Here is a 22,187-nt window from a genome sequence, read left to right as displayed (position 1 = left end):
TAAGCCAAGACACTGTGCCACTCACACAGCAAGACACTGTGTCAACCAGCCAGCAAAATATTGTGCCACCAAGCCAGCAAGATACTGTGCCACCCAGCAAGCACGATATTGTGCCACCGAGCCAGCAAGACACTGTGTCACCCAGCCAGCAAGATATGCCACCAAGCCAGCAAGATACTGTGCCACCCAGCCAGCAAGATATGCCACCAAGCCAGCAAGATACTGTGCCACCCAGCCAGCAAGATATGCCACCAAGCCAGCAAGATACTGTGCCACCCAGCCAGCAAGATATGCCACCAAGCCAGCAAGCTGTGTCTCAGAGCCAGCAAGATACTGTGCCACCATGCCAGCAAGATACTGTGCCACCAAGCCAGCAAGATACTGTGCCACCAAGCCAGCAAGATACTGTGCCACTAAGCCAGCAAGGTACTGTGCCAGCCATCCAGCAAGATATTATGCCACCAAGCCAGAAATCTGTGCCACCCAGCCAGCAAGATACTGTGCCACAGAGCCAGCAAGCTGTGCCACCCAGCCAGCAAGATACTGTGCCACTCAGCCAGCAAGATACTGTGCCACTGAGCCAGCAAGATATTGTGCCACTGTGCCAGCAAGATAGTGTGCCATCCTGCCAGCAAGATACTTTGCCACCAAGCCAACAACATACTGTGCCACCAAGCCAGCAAGATACTGTGCCACTAAGCCAGCAAGAAACTGTGCCACCAAGTCAGCAAGATTCCCAAAGGAAAGTCGAGAAGAGATGCCCTGAGGCTCTGGTGCCCCAACGCTGCCACCGTGACTTCTCACCATGCTCCTTCTGCAAGCACAATGGGGAGGCCCCTGGCATCTACAGTGCCCACAGCTTGAAGGACAATACTGGCAAAGTAGTGTGCCCTATCCTGAGCAGCTACACCTGCCCCCAGTGTGGGGCCACTGGGGAAAGGGCCCATACCCGGAGATTCTGCCCCCTTACCAGGGACACTTACACCTCTGTGTACCATACCACCAGCAAGAACCATGACGGCAAGAAGGGCAAGTAGATGGCACCACATGGCTACCATGCCCTGGGACTCCTCTGTATAGCACTCTACCTCCAGGTGGCAGAAGCAGCCAGGGGTTGGCACCAGGCAGGGATCTTGACTCTTCTACCTCTCTATACCCATCTACCTCCAGGATCCCAGATGGTATGGGGTGTGGCATCACTGGGCATCAAGCAGTTCTGAGTTATACTTTGCACTTTATATCGTTGTTGTTGTTGCTATTTATGTTATTAGTAGCTGTATCCATGTTCTTGTGTGTGGAGATGTAAGGTTGGCACTATGTGGGGGGCAGTGCCCGCTCCTTGTACTGTTATGTGTGAAATAAAGCGTTTCCATTACTGACTCCTCCTGTCTGCTGTGTGGTACATTGTTATACACGTATATAAGAGTAATAATATGTATTATATACAGTAACACCTCAAGAGGCTTTTCAGCAATGCTGTAAAGTGATACAGGCACTGGTGATACCCTGCTATGTGTACTACTATACCGCCATGTAGAGCTGGGCATGGGCTGTGCATCAGGGTCAGTGTTACCATTAACCTGACACATAAACTGTATTGATAATATAATCAGCAGGGGTAGGGAACCTTGGCTCTCCAGCCGTTGCAAAACTACAACTCCCATCATGCCTGGACAGCCAAAGCTAACGCTTTGGCTGTCCAGGCATGATGGGAGTTGTAGTTTTGCCACGGCTGGAGAGCCAAGGTTCCCTACCCCTAATATAATGTAATAGACCTGAGGGGACTGTTATGATCTAGTTCACATTTAAAGCGGAACTCCACCTCCAAGGACAGTTCCCCTTTAATGTATTCACTGAACATAACTCGTCTTCCACAGCATCAGTAGAAGTGATAGCACGGACTGAGGGTAAAGGGGTATTCCGACATATCTGCCATCACCTCTGGGCATGACAGAACTGCAGTGTTGAAGGGTTTTTCCCCTACATATTCAAGCTCAGGGTTGGTGGGGGGCCCCTTTAAAGGGGTTGTACAGGATTAGAGAAAGAAAACTTGGCTATTGTAAAAACAGCCCCACCCCTGTCCTCAGGTTGTTTGCGGTATTGCAGCTCAGTTCCATTGATATGAATAGAGCAGAGTTGTAATACCACACACAACCTGAGGACAGATGTGGCGTTGTTTTTCGAATAAATAGCCACATCAATAGTTGTTGTTTTTTTTTTCTAATCCTGGATAATCCCTTTAATAGTAGTTGGAGTACCCCTTTAATTGACATCACCACAGAACAGAAAGGTAGACAGGACACAGGGCGATATACACAGGATTATCAAACATGGTGTAAAGTGACACTGGCTCAGTCGCCCCCGGCAACCAATCAGATTCCACCTTCCATTCCTCACAGACTCTTTGGAAAATGAAAGGTGGAATCTGATTGGTTGCTAGGGGCAACTGGGCCAGTTTCACTTTACACCATGTTTGATAAATCTCCCTCCAATGTCTGGCTACAGTAGCCCCCCCCCCATGCCCCTGGTGTCAGAAAGTGCCAGAGATTTGTAATTTACTTCTATCAAAAAATATCAGGTCTTCCAGTACTTATCAGCTGCTCTATTTCCTGCAGGAAGTGATATTCTCTCCAGTCTGAAGAGCAGAATAGGTTTTCTATGGGGATTTGCTGCTGTTCTGGACAGAGGTGGCAGCAGCGAACACTGTGTCAGACCGGGAAGAATACACCATTTCCTGCAGGACATACAGCAGCTGATAAGTACTGGAAGACAAGTTTTTGGTTTTTTTTTAAACAGAAGTAAATTACAACTTTCTTACACCAGTTGATTTGAAAGAAAAATATTTGCGCTGAAGAACCTTTGGCCCTCCAGCTGTTGCAAAACTACAATCCGCATCATGCCTGGACAGCCAAAGGCTGTCCAGGCATGATGGGAATTGTAGTTTTGCAACAGCTGAAGGGCCAAAAGTTCCCCATCCTAGCCCTAAACCATTGGTTTTGCTGCTGCTCTGGACAGTTCCTGACATGGACAGAGATGGCAGCAGAGAGCACTGTGTCAGACTGGAAAGAATACACCTGCAGGACATACAGCAGCTGATAAGTACTGGATTTTTTTTAATCTGGGACCAGTTGACTTGAAATAATTTTTTTTGGATAAACTATCCCTTTAATGGCCTCAACACACAAAGTGCCCCTTAGTCCCCTCACATGCCCACTCGGTGCCCCTACACAGACGTCATGTCCCCTTTGTGTTCCCTCTGCCCCTGCAAAGAAGAAAAGGAAAACCCACTACAAGTGGTGCTGCTCTGGCTGCAGGTCTGTGGCAGTGCTGTCAGCATCACAGTGCCGATGGGTATGATGACATCACTGCGATGCCGCCTGAACATTATTTCCTTCTTAAAGGGGTTGTTTTCCAAAAAAAAAAATTTCCTGTTCAAATCAACTGGTGTCGGAAAGTGCCAGAGATTTGTAAATTACTTCTATTAAAAAATCTCAAATCTTCCAGTAGTTATCAGCTGCTGTATGTCCTGCAAGAAGTTGTGTAAACTCTCCAGTCTGACACAGTGATCTCTGCTGCCACCTCTGTCCATGTCAGGAACTGTCCAGAGCAGCAGAGGTTGTCTTTGGGGATTTGGTAATGCTCTGGACAGTTCCTGACATGAACAGAGGTGGCAGCAGAGAGCACTGTGTCAGATTGGAGAGTTTACACAACTTCTTGCAGGACATACAGCAGCTGATAAGTACTGGAAGATTTGAGTTTTTTTTGATAGAAGTAAATTACAAATCTCTGGCACTTTCTGGCACCAGTTGATTTAAAAGGGAAAAAATGGGGTGAACTACCCCTTTAAGGCCTCATTTATTTTACCATCAATTATTAATGTTACCTTTATTCTGCGGGTCGTGATACCCAATTTATCAAGTTTTTTTTGCGCCACATGCTGACGGGTAACCGTTCTCCCGACACTTGTCCTTTGTGCTCAGGGAAATGTGAGAAAAAAAATAAGTCGCCTCCTCCTTTTGGATGTAACATTTTATGACAGATGAAATGTAACAATACAAACAAATACATAAAAAGCCGCCATATACAATGTAAGAAAGCGTCCTGTACAGAGGCGTGGGCTGTAACTATGTATACATGTATAGGGTGCAGAGGACAGGATACAATACAAAAATATAAAAAAGTACAAGTCATCCCTGGGGTCACATCTCCCGGCGCCTCCTCTCCTTCCCGGACCCTCGTCCTGGCACGTGTCGCACTCTCTTCTGCCGGAGTTCTCGATAGGTGCTCATAATGAGACGACTACAAGAGAGAGGAACCAATAGTTATCACACGCTACATACATGTCATCTTACAGGAAAAAGGGGGGGTGTACTCCACCTATATAGACTTCATTATATTCTGCTATACAGGGGCAGTATTATAGTAGTTATATTCTTGTATATAGGAGCAGTATTATAGTAGTTATATTTCTGTATATAGGAGCAGTATTATAGTAGTTATATTCCTGTATATAGGGGCAGTATTATAGTAGTTATATTCTTGTATATAGGGGCAGTATTATAGTAGGTATATTCTTGTATATAGGAGCAGTATTATAGTAGTTATATTCTTGTATATAGGAGCAGTATTATAGTAGTTATATTCTTGTATATAGGAGCAGTATTATAGTAGTTATATTCCTGTATATAGGGGCAGTATTATAGTAGTTATATTCTTGTATATAGGAGCAGTATTATAGTAGTTATATTCTTGTATATAGGAGCAGTATTATAGTAGTTATATTCTTGTATATAGGAGCAGTATTATAGTAGTTATATTCTTGTATATAGGAGCAGTATTATAGTAGTTATATTCCTGTACATAGGAGCAGTATTATAGTAGTTATATTCTTGTATATAGGAGCAGTATTATAGTTATATTCCTGTTTATAGGGGGCAGTATTATAGTAGTTATATTCTTGTATATAGGAGCAGTATTATAGTAGTTATATTCCTGTATATAGGAGCAGTATTATAGTAGTTATATTCCTGTATATAGGAGCAGTATTATAGTAGTTATATTCTTGTATATAGGAGCAGTATTATGGTAGTTATATTCTTGTATATAGGAGCAGTATTATAGTAGTTATATTCTTGTATATAGGGAGCAGTATTATAGCAGTTATATTCTTGTATATAGGAGCAGTATTATAGTAGTTATATTCTTGTATATAGGAGCAGTATTATAGTTATATTCCTGTATATAGGGAGCAGTATTATAGTAGTTATATTCTTGTATATAGGAGCAGTATTATAGTAGTTATAGTCCTGTATATAGGAGCAGTATTATAGTAGTTATATTCTTGTATATAGGAGTAGTATTATAGTAGTAATAGTCTTGTATATAGGAGCAGTATTATAGTAGTTATATTCTTGTATATAGGAGCAGTATTATAGTAGTTATATTCTTGTATATAGGGGGCAGTATTATATTAGTTATATTCCTGTATATAGGAGCAGTATTATAGTAGTTATATTCTTGTACACAGGGGCAGTATTATAGTAGTTATATTCCTGTATATAGGAGCAGTATTATAGTAGTTATATTCTTGTATATAGGGGGCAGTATTATAGTAGTTATATTCTTGTATATAGGAGCAGTTTTATAGTAGTTATATTCCTGTATATAGAAGCAGTATTATAGTAGTTATATTCCTGTATATAGGAGCAGTATTATAGTAGTTATATTCCTGTATATAGGGGGCAGTATTATAGTAGTTATATTCTTGTATATAGGGGGCAGTATTATATTAGTTATATTCCTGTATATAGGAGCAGTATTATAGTAGTTATATTCTTGTACACAGGGGCAGTATTATAGTAGTTATATTCCTGTATATAGGAGCAGTATTATAGTAGTTATATTCTTGTATATAGGGGGCAGTATTATAGTAGTTATATTCTTGTATATAGGAGCAGTTTTATAGTAGTTATATTCCTGTATATAGAAGCAGTATTATAGTAGTTATATTCTTGTATATAGGGAGCAGTATTATAGTAGTTATATTCTTGTATATAGGAGCAGTATTATAGTAGTTATATTCTTGTATATAGGAGCAGTATTATAGTATTTATATTCTTGTATATAGGGAGCAGTATTATAGTAGTTATATTCCTGTATATAGGAGCAGTATTATAGTAGTTATATTCTTGTATATAGGAGCAGTATTATAGTAGTTATATTCCTGTATATAGGGGCAGTATTATAGTAGTTGTAGATGACTGAATGCTTTCTGTATTATTCTTTGTATACATAGATGACCGTTTTAGGATTAACTGTTCATTGCGCTTTGATTAAATTTAGTCTGAAACGAAATCCTATTTTATAGAATACCCCCACCACACAGCAATGATGGCTACACCAGTTCTGCTCATATCAGGGGCAGGGCCCCATAGCAAACTTTGGATTGGGCCCCCCTCTCTTCCCGACTGACCACTAAGCTGTCAAGTCTAGTCAGGAGTGCTTGCCGTTAAAGGGACATGTGCAGAACCCTGGAGGCCTGCTTGGCCACCTAGTGCTCCAAATGATGACAGCTCAGGGGGCTCAGCCTATTGCAAGAGCAGACAATGGGGCCTCTTGATGTGGTGGGCCCTATTGCAGCCGCTATGGCTGCTACAGTGGTAGTAACACCCCTGGCTCATATCTATAGTAACATGACTAGCGGAGACTGGACACAGCCCTGGTTATGTTATAGAAGTACACACATCCTCCGCCAGTGCGCACATAGTCACGTCTCACTTGATATTAGACAGCTCCATGATGAGACCTTGTACAGTAGAGGAAGCGTCTTCAGTTCTCCTTTGCTGGGGTCTGTACAGAATAAAACAAGAATATATATATACAATCTATAGGTTATATAGGACACTGCTGCTGTAAAATACATTTGTTCTCTTCAGATTCATCAGGTTACTGGATGAGACTTTACTCCCCCACAATTACACCCAGAGAGGTTACAATAAGACAGGAGACAAGAGTCTAATAAATCCTGGAGCCCTCACCCCTGCTAGGAGGGACAATGAGAAGGATTAGCCGCAGACTATACAGACGCTATTGAGGTGGGCCGTCTACACCTGAACAGACACCTGGGGGGGCACCGGCTGAGCGTTCATGACATATCACAAAGAGGAGCCCAGGTGTCTTCTGACTATAAAGCTGCCCATAGACATTAGATATGTGATCGCAGAACCTAATGATTACCTAATGTGTATGGCAGTCTACAGACTACTTCTTAAGGGGATTATCCAGCGAAAATCTTTTTCTTTCAAATCAACTGGTGCCAGAAAGTTCTATAGATTTATAATTAACTTCTATATAAAAATCTCAAGTCTCCTAGTACTTATCAGCTGCTGTATGCCCTGCATCAAATGTTGTTTTCTTTCCACTTTGACACAGTGCTCTCTGCTGCTACCTCTGTCCATGTCAGGAACTGTCCAGAGTAGTAGCAAATCCCCATAGAAAACCTCTCCTGCTCTGGACAGTTCCTGACATGGACAGAGGTGGCAGCAGAGAGCACTGTGTCAGAGTGGAAAGAATATACCACTTCCTGCAGGACGTACAACAGCTGATAAGTACTGGAAGACTAGACGTTTTTTAAATAGAAGTAAATTACAAATCTGTATAACTTTCTGGTACCAGTTGATTTGAAAGAAAAAGATTTTTGCTGGCGTTCCCCTTTAATAGCAGATTTTGGCCAAGAAAAGGAAAGCATGTTGGATTTCTGCCGATATTGTCATGGTGTTTGCCCAACAGTTTCCATACGTGTCTGGTCAGCTTAAGGATCTCCTAAATAAAGACATTATACTAAAGTTGAAGGTGTCATTTGCGATTCACAATGGTACACGCCAGGGTTGTCCCTTGTCTCCCATGCTTTATATTCTCACAATGGAACACCTGGCTGTGGCCCTACGGCGAAATCCTACAATCCAGGGGGCAGTATTTGGACAGGACCACCACAAATTGGCACTCTATGCGGATGACCTGCTTCTATATATATCCTCTCCTATCACTTCCCTTCCCTCCATTCTCCAGGAATTTCAGCGGTTTGGCGACCTTAGTAATTTTAAGGTGAACCTGTCCAAAACTGAGGGTCTCAACATTTCAATCCCACAGGAGACATTTGGTGTGGTCAGGGCCTCCTTTCCTTTTCAGTGGCATACAGACTCTATTGTATATCTAGGTGTTAGAGTCCCTTCCGCGCTTAGCTCTCTCTTTGCCTTGAATTATACTCCCCTGCTGAATAGGGTTTTATCAGAAATGACCTCTTACTTCTTGAAACCAGCTTCCTGGTTTGGGCGGATGGCTATTGTAAAAATGGATGTCCTTCCAAAACTGCTGTACATCTTCCAGACTGTACCTATTGTCGTGCCTGTGGCCTTTTTCAGGACCCTGCGCCGTGCTATCTCAAAATTTATCTGGGGCAAGAGCAGACCACGGATCAAATACTCGAATCTCACACAGTCCAGATCCCTGGGTGGCATGGGTCTCCCTGATTTGCGTTCTTATCATGAGGCGGCGGTTCTGCGTGGGGTCCTGGACTGGGTACACAGCAGAGGCCTGAAGAGATGGGTGGACCTGATGTTTTCCCTGTGCCCGGTTAGCCCCTCTGTCCTCCCCTGGATACTTCCTGAGGACCGTCAGGTTTTCCCAAGTCTCCCTTTTCTGATGTCTCATACGCTCTGTGTCTGGGATAGATGGGGAAATTCCAGCCCGGATGGCAGACACACACGTTCCTGCTATGGGACCGATCTGCCTGTCCCAGAATACGTGATTGCATGACGGGCAGGACAGTTTCTTCCTTGGCTTCTCTTCAAGCCCAGTCTACAAGGGGTCGGCTGTCCTGGCTGGAACATAATCAGTTGGTCTCTTTCGTTAGGGCCCTCTTCCCACTGGACACTTACACCCCAGCTCTCACTGACTTCGACAACCTAGTTGTCTCCACATCTGCCATTCCGCATTGTATATCGGTTATCTATCAGATCTTGGTCAGTACCGCTAACCCTGACAGAGATTCCTTCTTTGATAAATGGGAAGCAGACCTCAACACCTCTTTTGACTCACAGTCTGTCCAGAAGATATGCGAACTAACCCACGGCATTTCTATGGCTGCTAAAGCTAAGGAAAAGAACTACAAAATTATCTCGAGGTGGTATTACTGCCCGGTCACCTTGCATAAAATGTTCCCCGAGGCCTCTGACCACTGCTGGCGGTGCCTGACGGAGGCTGGCGATATGTTACACATCTGGTGGGCTTGCCCGGGGATCCGTGACTTCTGGGACAAAGTCTTGGGAATCTACAATGCGTATTCTGGACAGACCGTCGTCAACTCTCCCCAATTGACTTTGTTGTCTAAACTACCGGGTTCCCTCTCTAAGTCCAAAAAGGGACTCTTGCGACACTTCATGACTGCTGCCCGCATGGTCATCCACCGGCACTGGAAAACTCCCCTTGTACCTACCCTGGCAGAATGGATGAGTGAGCTTAGAGACCTTGGCAGAATGGAAGAATTAGTGGCTGAGGCCCATGATCGATCTGACAAATTTGAGAAAATATGGTTTCCTTGGCGCTTGTTCATGGATTCAGAGGAGTTCCTTGCTCTTATCCGCTAACTTCTGACATCCGGAGATTCTGGGTTTCTGGGGTTGGCGAGCCTATCTGACTGTGGTAGCCATTTTTCTCCCCTTGCCATCCCCCTCTCTCCCTCTGATCTTCTCTTCATCTTTGTTCCCTTTTTCTTCTCTCTTTTCTTTTGTCTTTCTTTTCCCTTTTTCTTCCAGCCTGCATATCCATCAATGTTATTTTTGCTGGTGGTTCTACTTGGTGCCTTGGGCACCTCTAGCAGCATTATACTATAACTGATAGCTGTTGCTATTTGTATTCTTTTATCATAATAGAAAACCTGACACCATGCGACTTGCAGGTCGCAGTTTATTGCATGTGATTTCGTATGTATCTGTTATTTTGCATGGTTGCCAATAAAATCAGATTATACATAAAGTTGAAGGTGTATGAGTCTCCACTGGCAGATGATGTCAGTGATGATCGGGGTCAGGAACGATGGATTTTCATAACCCAACCCTTTTGCTCTTGGAGGGATAAGCTATCGTCTGACCGTTCATGTGTATAGACAGGAAGGGAGATGAGGTATATAGGCAGGTTTAGGCTCAGCCATCAAATCTCTCCCAATCCCTGCTCCCCTCCCCCATACATGCAGGTATGCTGAATAGAGAGTAATGGTGCGTTTACAAAGAGAGATATATCTGTCAGATCTTTGAAGCCAAAGCCAGGAACAGACTATAAACAGAGAACAGATCATAAAGGAAAGACTGAGATCAATCCTCCTTTTAAATCCATTCCTGGCTTTGGCTTCAAAAATCTGTCAGATAAATCTCTGTGTAAACGCACTATAGTATACAGCCAGACACCTCAGGCGGTGGCTAACTTCCCTTCAGAACAATAGGGCTGGGCATCAGGAAATCTACCTATCACCGCACTCCGCTTACAATGACCTGTAATCACTAGGAGCGAGCAGGTTACAAGGGCAAACATGACAGTCCAATATAATAACGGCAGAAGTGCAAAAATTATTATTAAGGAAAATATGACAATTGTTTAGCCTAAAAGGATCTTCATCTCTACACTATTGCCTGATCTTAGGGGGAAGTCAGGAGGCCCCAGTATACATTAGAGCAGTATAGTCAGCTGGACGCAGTCTATCGGCAGGTGAGATAAATCGTTTGAAAAAATTATTTTAAAGTGGAACTATCCGCAGGGCCGATTCGGCCAATTATCGTTCTGTGTAATAGTACCCTAACACTGGGCTATTCCTCCCATCCACCAACTACAGGTAAGCATACATGTGTATTCAGTACGGAGAGGGGAGTAAGTGGCTGTCAGAGAACAGAAGGATCAGGCATTAATAGGTAGCATGCCCGATCCCCCCATACAACTAAGGTACACCTAGGCCTGCAGGATTCAGTGGCTAACATTGATCTTATGTGTATGGGCCCTTTATATATACGGACATTAGTAGACAAATATTCTCTGGTGCAAAAACGAAAATATCCTTTACTTACCTAGTATAATCTTGGAGACGTCTTAGGACCCTTTTAAATGGGCCAATGGGGGCCGACGATGACCGACTGGACAGGGGGATCACCGGTCTGTGCCCCAATGTCTCCAGTCAGGGAGAAGAGAGATGGGGGGAGTCAGGGTCCTTTTACATGAGACGAATATTAGAGGCAGAAACCCGTGTAAAAGGGCCAGCGATCAGAAAGAGAGACGTCATGTGTGACCGCACCATCACTATCTATTTCTGCGGTGTGTTAGGGTCCTATTCCACGGGCTGATGGGGGCCCGATCAATAATGTAAAAGAGCACCGATCTCGTTTACTGGGCCTATTACACGGCCCGATAATCGTTTAGCGAGGGCTGCAGGGACATCGTTACCGATATTCTTGCAGCCCTTGTTCAAACACCATACATTACCTAAGCGTGTTCCAGGGCTTCTCCTGCGCTCCTTCTTCTTCCTGGTCCTGCGCAGCAGCAGCTTCGGTGCGGCCTGTCTTAGCTGACAGACCGCTCAGCCAATCACTAGCCAGGACTACTGCAGCCAGTGATTGGCTGAGCGGTCTGTCAGCTAAGACAGGCCGCACCTAAGCTGCTGCTGCGCGCGGGACCGGGAGGAAGAAGGAGCGCAGGAGAATACCTGCAACATGTGTAGGTAAAGCATGGTGCTTGTGAAATCGTCGGTCGCCCGCAGCGCATTGCTATTCCATGTAGAGATGCACGGCCGGTGCCCGATGATTTTAGGTTTGAACCTAAATAAACAATCAGCCGATGATACCGTTGTCTCTATTCCACGGAGAGATAATCGGCCAAATTGGACCGATTCGGCCGCTTATCGCTTCGTGGAATAGGCCCCTTACTCTTATTTCGGCAGAAGTTCTTACTCACCCCCTGCTCTCCTGATCTAGAGCACCATTCACTGGTAGACCTGGGGAACATGTGGAGGCCTCTGGGATATCTCCGCTGTGCCACGCCGGGGTCACATGGTCACTGATGTGGTTCTCAACTCTCTGTAAAAAAAAAAAAGAGATGGTGACAGTACATATATACTGGATGGTCAGTACATCAGATTGTGTATATATACTTTACTCGCTCTAGGCCCCTCCCCTTTGTAAATCTATATAATTTCTTCTATCGTATTGATTGATCTTAAGGCCATACACCAGAGCTGCATTCACAATTCTGCCATTTGTCACTGAAAACAGTCAGCAAGCCTTATACGGCAGCCGAATGCACCATAAGCAGAAAAAGGACCTTTAGTTGGACTCCAATAATGTGTGTGTGTGTTGGTGGGCGGGGGGGGGGGTTGGGGGGTTGGACTTGATAATCTTAAAGGGGTTGTCCCCCCCCCCCCCCCAAAAAAAAAAAAAGATTCTTTCGAATCAACTGGTGCCAGAAAGTTATAAAGATTTGTAATTTACTTCTATTAAAAATCTCCTGTATGTCCTGCAGGAAGTGGTGTAATCTTTCCAATCTGACGCAGTGCTCTCTGCTGCCACCTCTGTCCATGTCAGGAACTGTCCAGAGCAGGAGGGGTTTTCTATGGGAATTTGCTGCTGCGCTCTGGACAGTTCCTGGCATGGACAGAGGTGGCAGCAGAGAGCACTGTGTCAGACTGGAAATACACCACTTCCTTCAGGACATACAGCAGCTGATAAGTACTGGAAGACTGAAGATTTTTAAATAGAAGTAAATTACAAATCTATATAACTTTCTGACATTAGTTCATTTGAAAGAATTTATTTCCCCGCTGGAGTTCTCCTTTAAGAGTCCTTTTCGATGGGCAGAACGGTGTCTGATATGAGTGTCGTTGTAGTGGATAGGTGTTTATTAATGAAGTCTGTTACATGGCTTGGTGTTTGTGTGGGCATTGGCACATGAATGATCGTTGCCCCTTCTTCCTTCGCTGTCGGCAGCACATATTCTATCATGCGGGGAGATGACCAACGCACAGTGATTCTCAGGCCTGTATAAAAGCTGATGGCTGGGCCTGTGACACAGGACAATATAAGTCTATATGGTTATTGATCGTGTCTTGTGTAACAGGGCCTTCCCACCTGGGAGTGATGCATGGATCCCCATCGACTCCTATCACTGAAACCTGAGTCACAATGTTACTATGCAAGATAAAGATTAGGGCAACACATGGAAGGGATCATAAAGAACAAGGGAATCCTTATTTGTGGAGGGATTTATGTCACATTACAAAATGTAAAGAATCTGCCCGGAGAAGGTAGAATGTCAGCTCTGTGATGGTAATACTGCTGGAGGACGGCGTCATGAAGACGTATGGAGACCGTACTGCCCAGGTCTGTGACCCAACATCATTCTACAGACAATAAACCTGCTTATCCGGCATCTAATGAAGGATTTACACTGTTATTATCACTCGCTCCTCTGCTCCATTGTGCACACAACCATCAGCCATAACATTACAACTATGGGCTCCTTTACACAGGACGATAATCGCTCCGCGTATAAGTGTCAGCGGTCAGTTGAGGAGCGGGAAAACGCCTGATCCTCAGCTGATCATGTTTTCTGCAGCCCTATAAATCATCATTTACCGGCCGCACATCTGTCTGGGGATGTGTGACCAAAAGCAATGTATTTAAAGGGAACCTGTCACCCCCGTGCCGGGGTGAAGGCCGCCTGACCCCCCGCTAGAGCTCTGGATACTTACCCCTTCTCGCCAAGTCCCGGGACGGAGATATCCCCGTCAGAAGCCCGGCTGCATAGAGTCGGATGCCCATAGAGAATGAATTGAGCCATCATTGTCTATGGGTGCCGGACTCATCTCTGGAGCACGCGCGCCGGGCTTCAGACAGGGATATCTCCGTCCCGGGATCGGCTCCAGGAACAGGACTTGGCGAGACGGGGTAAGTATCCGGGGCTCTAGCGGGCGGCCTTCACCCCGGCACAGGGGGTGACAGGTTCCCTTTAATTAGACTTTGTCAGTAGGTTTATGACGCCTATCTAAGAATGGTAGTGACAGAGAAGCTGAACAGTATGATGTATCACTTACATTGTTCTGTGCAGCTGATCCAGAGATCTCCTCCTGAATAACATGGACAATAAGGCTCCGTTCACATGGGGCAAAATGGGCAGAGTTTACTGCTTCTCATGAATATCCAGGACTACTGAGCTCATGAACATAATATAGAGTACTTCTTAGGCTCTGTTCACACGGAACAAAACTGGCAGAATTCTCCGCTGTGGAATCCTGCCAGCCTCCCTGTCATAATGACAGTCTATGGGAGGCTCGCGCGCTTCCTCTCTCTGCGCTGTAGTATTGACATGTTCATTCTTCAGCGCTGAGAGAGGAGGCGCGCGAGCCTCCGATAGCCAGGGCCTCTGATTGGCAGTTTTGCTCCATGTGAACGGAGCCTAAGAAGTCCTATACATTATGTGCATGAGCTCAGTAGTCCTGGATATTTATAAGAAGCAGAAAACTCCACCCACTAACTGCTGGTTAGCAGTTGTCTATTCATGCTGTGTATAGGCGGTCACCTGTCAATCGGCTGCTTGGGGGTGGGGAGGCGGCAAAAATCCTATTCTCCTGCATATTAGGAGAACGGCTGAACAGAATGATGTAAGTAATACACCGAACTGTTCAGCATTTCTGTCACTAGTTTATACTGCCCTCATTTAAGGCGTCATAAACCTAGTGACAGATTCTCTTTAAATGCCTCCAGTGATAGGACTTGTTTCTCCAGCACAGGGGTAGGAAATAGAGATGAGCGAACCTCGAGCATGCTTGAGCCCATCCGAACCTGAACATTCGGTATTTGATTAGCGGTGGCTGCTGAACTTGGATAAAGCTCTAAGGTTGTCTGGAAAACATGGATACAGCCAATGACTATATCCATGTTTTCCACATAGCCTTAGAGCTTTATCCAACTTCAGCAGCGTTCGGATTCGGATAGACTCGAGCATGCTCGAGGTTCGCTCATCTCTAGTAGGGAACCTTGGTTCTCCAGCCGTTGCAAAACTACAACTCCCCTCATGCCTGGACAGCTAAAGCTAAAGTTTGGGCTGTCCATGCATAATGGGAGTTGTAGTATTGCAACAGCTAGAGAGCCAAGGTTTCCCACCCCTGCTCCAGCACATGCCACAGATGATTGATTGGATTCAGATCTGGGAAAACGGGAGGTCGAGTCACTACCCTGATCTCTTGAGTTCCTCATTCCTGAACAACATTACTGTGATTGGTGGGAGATCGACGGCTGGGCCCCCATCCATTAGCTACTCTGTTATAAGGAGATAGGATCCCTTTTAAATATATACATTTCACATATCACTCTATCAGGTTCACACCATCCATATTGATAAACCAGAGATTTACCATTTCAGTTTTGGCATCTTGTACCTTTCCACCCTGGCTGAGGGTATCCTCCCAGGCTCCGAGCAGCTGGCTGTCCGGCAGCTCCAGGCCATTAGTCAGTCTTCTCGGATCCTCAGCCGGGTCATCAGCTTGTTGTGACGGCATGATCTTCATTCCGGACAGAAGAGTCTGGTCAGTCATTGGTGTCCAGGTGTCTTCTGCTGGTGATGAAGGGTCTTGGGGATGTACTGCGTCTCTTCCCTTAAACCTTAGATCATGATCAGGTGAGGGGGAAGCCTCATTTATTCTCTGAGAATCTCGTAGGACTGTCTGGGAGATAATGGGTTGTACCTGGGAGGGACGTTCGGGAATATCGGGTGTCTGTGGTAAATCTGGCAGATCTGGGGTTTGGGGCATCTGTATATCACCCTTTGAGTCCGAGACATTTGTGTCTATACCAGTGTCAGTAAGCAGCATCTCACCGGCCTCCCCATTGTGATTCACCTCATCCTTTATACCCTCTATGACCTCAAGGGGGCAGTCAGAGGTTTCACTCATCCGGTTGTCTCCATTCATTTGCTCATTGATACCTGTGATCTCCGTTATGCTGTCTGTCTCTTGAGGGCATCTCTCACCAACGCTGCTTTTAGTCAGCATAGAGGGGGGATGACCTGGGATCCCCCCATTGACCTGCTCTGTAATATCTTTAGCGGATGACTCTAACAGAGCTATGTTGTCTCCTGCATTTACATCCTGATGATGCCCCTGGTGGTCAGCTTTGAGTACTGCACTGAGCGGCAATGGAGAGGACACTTCTGGAGGGGTCGTATTCAGTATAACATCAGCGGGGCCCTACAATAGAGGAATAAAGTTTGGATTATATTGAATATTGTGGAACTATGTATGTTGTAGTGAAATGATAGAATAAGGGATTTGATTAAATCCTGGTAAATGAAGAAATGACCGCGCCATTCCATAATTTCCCTGGGGATTTGATCAAGTGACGGACTCCTTTCAGGGAAATGATGGAATGACCTCTATCATTTCCCCCTGTGACATAGAATTCGCTTACCGTATCGCCTCTCTGCTCCCCCAGCCTGTCCGCTCTGCTCCTCGTCTGCCACCTCTCTGCGCCCCGTTCCGCTTGTTTCCCCTGCTACGCGCCTCCTGCTCCGCTCCCTGTCCGCTCCTGCCACTGTACGCCTACCGGGAGGTATGCCTCTTGCTCCCCCGGCCCGTCTGCTCTGCTCCGCGTCCACCCCAACACCGTATGCCTGCCGGGAGGTGTGCCGCTCTGCTCCCCCATCCGCCTCTGGTCCCATCCGCCCCGACGCCATATGCCTGCCGGGAGGTGTGCCGCTCTGCTCCCCCGTCCACCGCCCTGCCATATGCCTGCCGGGAGGTGTGCCGCTCTGCTTCCCGTCCGCCCCGCCCTGCGACATGCCTCCTGCTCCCCTGGCCTGTCCGCTCTGCTCCCCGTCCGCCCCCGCCGCTGTACGCCTGCTGGGAGGTGTGCTGCTCTGCTCCCCATCCGCCTCTAGTCCTCTCCTCCCCGACGCCATATGCCTGCCGGGAGCATGCCGCTCTGTACCCCCATCCACCCCCCAGCCATATGCCTGCCGGGAGGTGTGCCGCTCTGCTCCCCCATCCGCCTCTGGTCCCATCCGCCCCGCCGCCATATGCCTGCCGGGAGGTGTGCCGCTCTGCTCCCCCATCCACCCCCCCGCTATATGCCTGCCGGGAGGTGTGCCGCTCTGCTCCCCCATCCACCCCCCCGCCATATGCCTGCCGGGAGGTGTGCCGCTCTGCTCCCCCATCCGCCCCCCCGCCATATGCCTGCTGGGAGGTGTGCCGCTCTGCTTCCCGTCCGCCCCGCCCTGCGACATGCCCCCTGCTCCCCTGGCCTGTCCGCTCTGCTCCCCGTCCGCCCCCGCCGCTGTATGCCTGCTGGGAGGTGTGCTGCTCTGCTCCCCATCCGCCTCCGATCCCCTCCTCCCCGACGCCATATGCCTGCCGGGAGCATGCCGCTCTGTACCCCCATCCACCCCCCAGCCATATGCCTGCCGGGAGGTGTGCCGCTCTGCTCCCCCGTCCGCCTCTGCCGCCATATGCCTGCTGGGAGTTCCCGTCCACCCCCGCTGCCATATGCCTGCCAGGAGGTGTGCCGCTCTGCTCCCCCGTCGCCATATGCCTGCTGGGAGTTCCCGTCCACCCCTGCTACCATATGCCTGCCAGGAGGTGTGCCGCTCTGCTCCCCCGTCGCCATATGCCTGCTGGGAGCACCGTCCACCCCCGCTGCCATATGCCTGCCAGGAGGTGTGCCGCTCTGCTCCCCCGTCGCCATATGCCTGCTGGGAGTTCCCGTCCACCCCTGCTACCATATGCCTGCTGGGAGGTGTGCCGCTCTCCTCCCCCGTCCGCCGCCATATGTCTGCTGGAAGGTCCCGTCCGCCTCCCGCTGCCATATGCCTGCTGGGAGTTCCTGTCCACCCCCGCTGCCATATGCCTGCTGGGAGTTCCTGTCCACCCCCGCTGCCATATGCCTGCCGGGAGGTGTGCCGCTCTGCTCCCCCGTCCGCCTCCACCGCCATATGCCTGCTGGGAGTTCCCGTCCACCCCTGCTGCCATATGCCTGCTGGGAGTTCCCATCCGCCCCCGCTGCCATATGCCTGCCAGGAGGTGTGCCGCTCTGCTCCCCCGTCCGCCTCCACCGCCATATGCCTGCTGGGATTTCCCGTCCGCCCCCGCCGCCATATGCCTGCTGGGAGTTCCCGTCCGCCCCCCGCCGCCATATGCCTGCCGGGAGGTGTGCCGCTCTGCTCCCCGTCCGCCTCTGCCGCCAAACATAGAGCCGGGCGACTCCTCGATCGTTCATTCCATCATTTGCCTGATTCTATCATTTCACTGCAACATGTACATAAACTCACTATAACTCCAAAAAAACACTGTCCTGGTAAAGCTGGCGGGAGGATATATGTGATATACAGCGAGAAGGTCAGGTACAGACAATAAACCCATCACACTGCCTATCCGGGATCTGAGGATGGAGTCACGCTCTATGGATGTCACTTTATCACCCCCAGTCAGATTCTATAATAAACTGCAGCACTTGCCGGGCAGGGTCCGGGTTGGGGGTCATCACTCACCTCCATGTCCTGATCTTTCATCTTTCTCTCCTCTCCCTTCACCCCGTTCTCTGCAGGTTCCGGATTCTTCACATTGGGCTCAGGTGGGGTTGGTCCTGGGGACCCGGCGTTAGCTTCTGATGTGTTCCTGGATGTGGAGCTGGTACCTGAAGAGTAGAAATACACAGATTACCTGAGAATCCGTCAGTTCCTGGGCCCTACTAAAGGTGCTGACAGCGTGCTGTATCTGGCAGTCCCCTAGTGAGCATGGTGCCTTTTGGTAATGTGTCCGTACAGTGCAGTGCAGTGGATTATGTACAATCTCAGGTCTCCTACTGTAATGAAGAGTCAAAGAGGGGTTGTGGCTCAGCATTTGTGCCGCACCACTGCTTCCTCCTTCCTCTTCTTCATGAATAATCAATGCTGCCCGGCCTCCTGCTCACTCAGCTGTCAGCCAGTATCGGCAAGCAGAGGACTGATCTGCAATCAGATATAGTTGAACCTCCTAGACTGTGTTAGAGCTGTGGTCTAGGGGTAAATAACCCCATCTAGAGACCAGCAACAGTTTGTTTTCTTTGGTTCGATTCCCCTGATGGAAATAAAGTACAGTGGTACCTTGGTTCAAGAGTAACTTGGTTTAAGAGCGTTTTGGTTTAAGAGCTCACAGTTTTTCAAAATTGTGACTTGGTTTAAGAGCATTGCTTTGGTTTACGAGCTCCCTGTACTGGGTGGGAGGGGGAGTGGAGGAGGGGCATGGTCTGCATAGCGGGGTCTATAGCACTGTACTCTGACCCAGGAAGTCTCCCTCACCTTCCAAATCATAGCAGATCCACTTCAGGCTGGGGCTTACATCAGGGGACAGGACTGTGGGGTAATCTCTCCATAGCTGTATCCCCGGACAGAGAGTGATGCATGCATGTGCCCACATCTGTCCTGCTCATTACTTCATGCTCCCTGCAGTTTCTGTCAGTCCTTGTGTTTTCCATCCTCTCCATTACTGTACAGTAACTTATAATATCACAGATTCTGCTGTTTCTGAATGTTTGTTACATTTGTTTTACATGTTATTCAGAATAATAAATCATTATTTTTGGGGTGTGGAACCAATTGTCTGCATCTCTATGACTTCTTATGGGAAAATTTGCTTTGGTTTAAGAGTGGATTTGGATTACAAGCGCCGTCCCGGAACCAATTATGCTCGTAATCCAAGGCACCACTGTATAGTTATTTATTTTTTTATTTTTCTCATCATGGCAGCCATAGGTGTGGCTCCTAGCTTCCATGATCAGCACCCTGTGATTGCATTGTGGGGGTGACTGAAAGCCACAATGAGGCAGCATATAACCCCCCTACAGGCTGTGGTTGCTATTGGCGGGAGCGTTTAGAGCAGGGATGGGGAACCTTCAGCCCTCCAGGTGTTGCAAAACTACAATTCCCATCATGCCTGGACAGCCAAAGCTTTAGCTGTCCAGGCATGATGGGAGATGTAGTTTTGCAACAGCTGGAGGGCCGATGGTTCCCCATCCCTGATTTAGAGGGTTACATGGCTGGAATCTGAGTTTTCACTGATCCTCACCACTGAAAGCAGTTGTCAGATAACAAGCAGTAGTCGCAGTGTATGGAGCAGGCTCAACTATTGAGCCCGCTCCATTATTCCTGTAGGTGTAATACTGGGTTAAAGGGGTTATCCAGGATTAGAGAAAAAACACAGCTACTTTCTTGCGATAACAGCACCACCCCTGTCCTCAGGCTGTATGTGGTATCGGACAAACCTCTCTCCAGCCATGGCCCTTGAGACTAATCTAGGTAGGATGTGATGTCATCGCTGCACCCCCGCCGCTGTTATACATTACCCAATGCTATGTAAAGGGGGTGCAGGGGGTGGGGTGAGTAATGTGGTGGATAGGGTCACACAGACTGGACTCAGTATAATATAATAATATATATAGTAATATATATAATCTCCTCACCTGCCGCCTTCCTTTTCCTCTTCATGGCTTCATGTACCTAAAAAAGAATTGTATATTGTTACATCCTCTTATATCTCCCAAAATATTAGGGGAAGGGGGTGGCTGCTTTACACGAGCACAGAGCGACCCTAAGGGTACAAACACACACGGCATATATGCTGCGTATTTACTGCTACGATACTCAGCAAATACGCAGCAAATACGCAGCAGATTAGATCTAAATAACAGCATCAAATCTGCTGCGTATTTGCTGCGTATACGCTGTGTGTGTTTGTACCCTAAAACTGAGCCTGAGGCTGCACTACTGATAGATTATGATGAAATTATCGCTCTTTCTGAGAGACCCTGATGACATCATTACTCCTGAGATTCTGACTCCTTCTAGGAGTTTCTAATGACATTATTGGCCCTCCTGAGAGATTCTGATGACGCCATGTCTCTGTCTGAGATTCTTATGACATCATTGCACCTTCTGAGAGATTTTGATGACATCATGGCTCTGTGTAAGATTTTTATGACATCATTGGTCCTTCTGAGAGATTCTGATGACATCATCGCTCCCTCTGAGAAATTCTGATGACATCATCGCTCCCTGAGAGATTCTGATGACATCATCGCCACCTCTGAGATTCTGATGACATCATCGCTCCCTCTGAGAAACTCTGATGACATCATCGGCGCTTCTGAAAGATTCTGATGACATCATCGCTCCCTGAGATTCTGATGACATCATCGCTCCCTCTGAGAAATTCTGATGACATCATCGCTCCCTGAGAGATTCTGATGACATCATCGCCACCTCTGAGATTCTGATGACATCATCGCTCCCTCTGATGACATCATCGGCGCTTCTGAAAGATTCTGATGACATCATCGGCCCTTCTAAGAGATTCTAATGACATCATCGGCACTTCTGAAATATTCTGATGACATCATCGCTCTGTCTGAGATTCCGATGACATCATCACTGCCTCTGATTTATCTGAATTGGTGAAGTATAACTATTGTTTGTTGTCCGGCTTCCACTTTAACCGGGTAGAACTTGGACTGATTGCTATTGGGAACAAAGCATGCTTAGAATACTGACCGATGATGTCATCAGAATATCTTGTGAGGCTCTTAGAGCGCACCCCCAATGTCTGACCTCTAGGTGCCCCCACATCAGTGATAGATATAGCAGCCCATATAGCTGTATATGAGGTCGTGGATGTGAATGGGGATAAGAGGCGGCAGCCGGCATACGTAGGGTCACTATGGTCCTGGTGATAGGCGCACTGGCCTCCGCCATACATTGATACGATTCTATGGTGGTCACATGATCAGCTAGCGTGGGAAGATATAGTCACATGACTGCGACAGCTGTATTATCACCAGATACTGACATATCCACCACAACATAATGTGGGGCCAAGACCTCTAATAGGTAGCAGGTCCTGAGGAAGACAAATTCTTTATATCTGTGGAAAACTAAAACTCCCACCATGCCCTCTGTACTGTGAGAGCAGGCAATGATGGGGCTGTGTAGTAAGGATACATTATTACACCTGGCAGAGGTCAGTCACACTATGGCCGCTCCGCCCACTTCTCGCTGCCACACTCTTCCCGCCTCGGCTGCATACTGATCACGTGACACGCTCAGCTCAGGAAGCCGCGAGGAACGCCGGGAGA

At 47.4% G+C, this 22,187-nt stretch overlaps 1 protein-coding gene across 5 annotated transcripts; it reads right to left on the bottom strand.

The window, feature by feature from the left end:
- Positions 1-4,079: 4,079 nt before the first annotated feature.
- BRME1 (break repair meiotic recombinase recruitment factor 1) lies at positions 4,080-22,165 on the bottom strand. Of its 5 annotated transcripts, none has more exons than XM_069948001.1 (7): positions 22,064-22,165; positions 20,520-20,556; positions 18,571-18,716; positions 15,446-16,276; positions 11,992-12,113; positions 6,778-6,849; positions 4,080-4,299 (listed from the first exon to the last, which is right to left on the bottom strand). In XM_069948001.1, the coding sequence occupies exons 2-7, from the start codon at positions 20,542-20,544 to the stop codon at positions 4,200-4,202; spliced, it is 1,296 nt and encodes a 431-aa protein (XP_069804102.1). In that variant the 5' UTR covers positions 20,545-20,556; positions 22,064-22,165; the 3' UTR covers positions 4,080-4,199. The 5 variants fall into 5 exon arrangements, with proteins under 5 accessions (XP_069804102.1, XP_069804087.1, XP_069804095.1 ...); XM_069947986.1 differs by lacking the exon at positions 22,064-22,165 and adding an exon at positions 21,891-21,999; XM_069947994.1 differs by lacking the exon at positions 22,064-22,165 and adding an exon at positions 21,891-21,999 and having other exon boundaries at positions 15,470-16,276.
- Between the last annotated feature and the right edge of the window lie 22 nt (positions 22,166-22,187).

Source organism: Dendropsophus ebraccatus, chromosome 1 (genome assembly GCF_027789765.1).
Source record: "Dendropsophus ebraccatus isolate aDenEbr1 chromosome 1, aDenEbr1.pat, whole genome shotgun sequence".
NCBI classification, from domain to species: Eukaryota; Metazoa; Chordata; class Amphibia; order Anura; family Hylidae; genus Dendropsophus; species Dendropsophus ebraccatus.
This window is presented reverse-complemented; position numbering and strand designations above follow the sequence as displayed.

Bases quoted from the DNA above. Each gene is read 5' to 3' on its own strand.
- BRME1 (XM_069947986.1), bottom strand. From the start codon at position 21,917: ATGTTGTGGTGGATATGTCAGTATCTG. The intron at 18,717-20,519 runs GTGAGGAGATTA...TCTACTCTTCAG, and splicing joins GAGGAAAAGGAAGGCGGCAG to GTACCAGCTCCACATCCAGG. The intron at 12,114-15,445 runs GTAAATCTCTGG...TTTTTTTTACAG, and splicing joins AAGATGCCAAAACTGAAATG to AGAGTTGAGAACCACATCAG.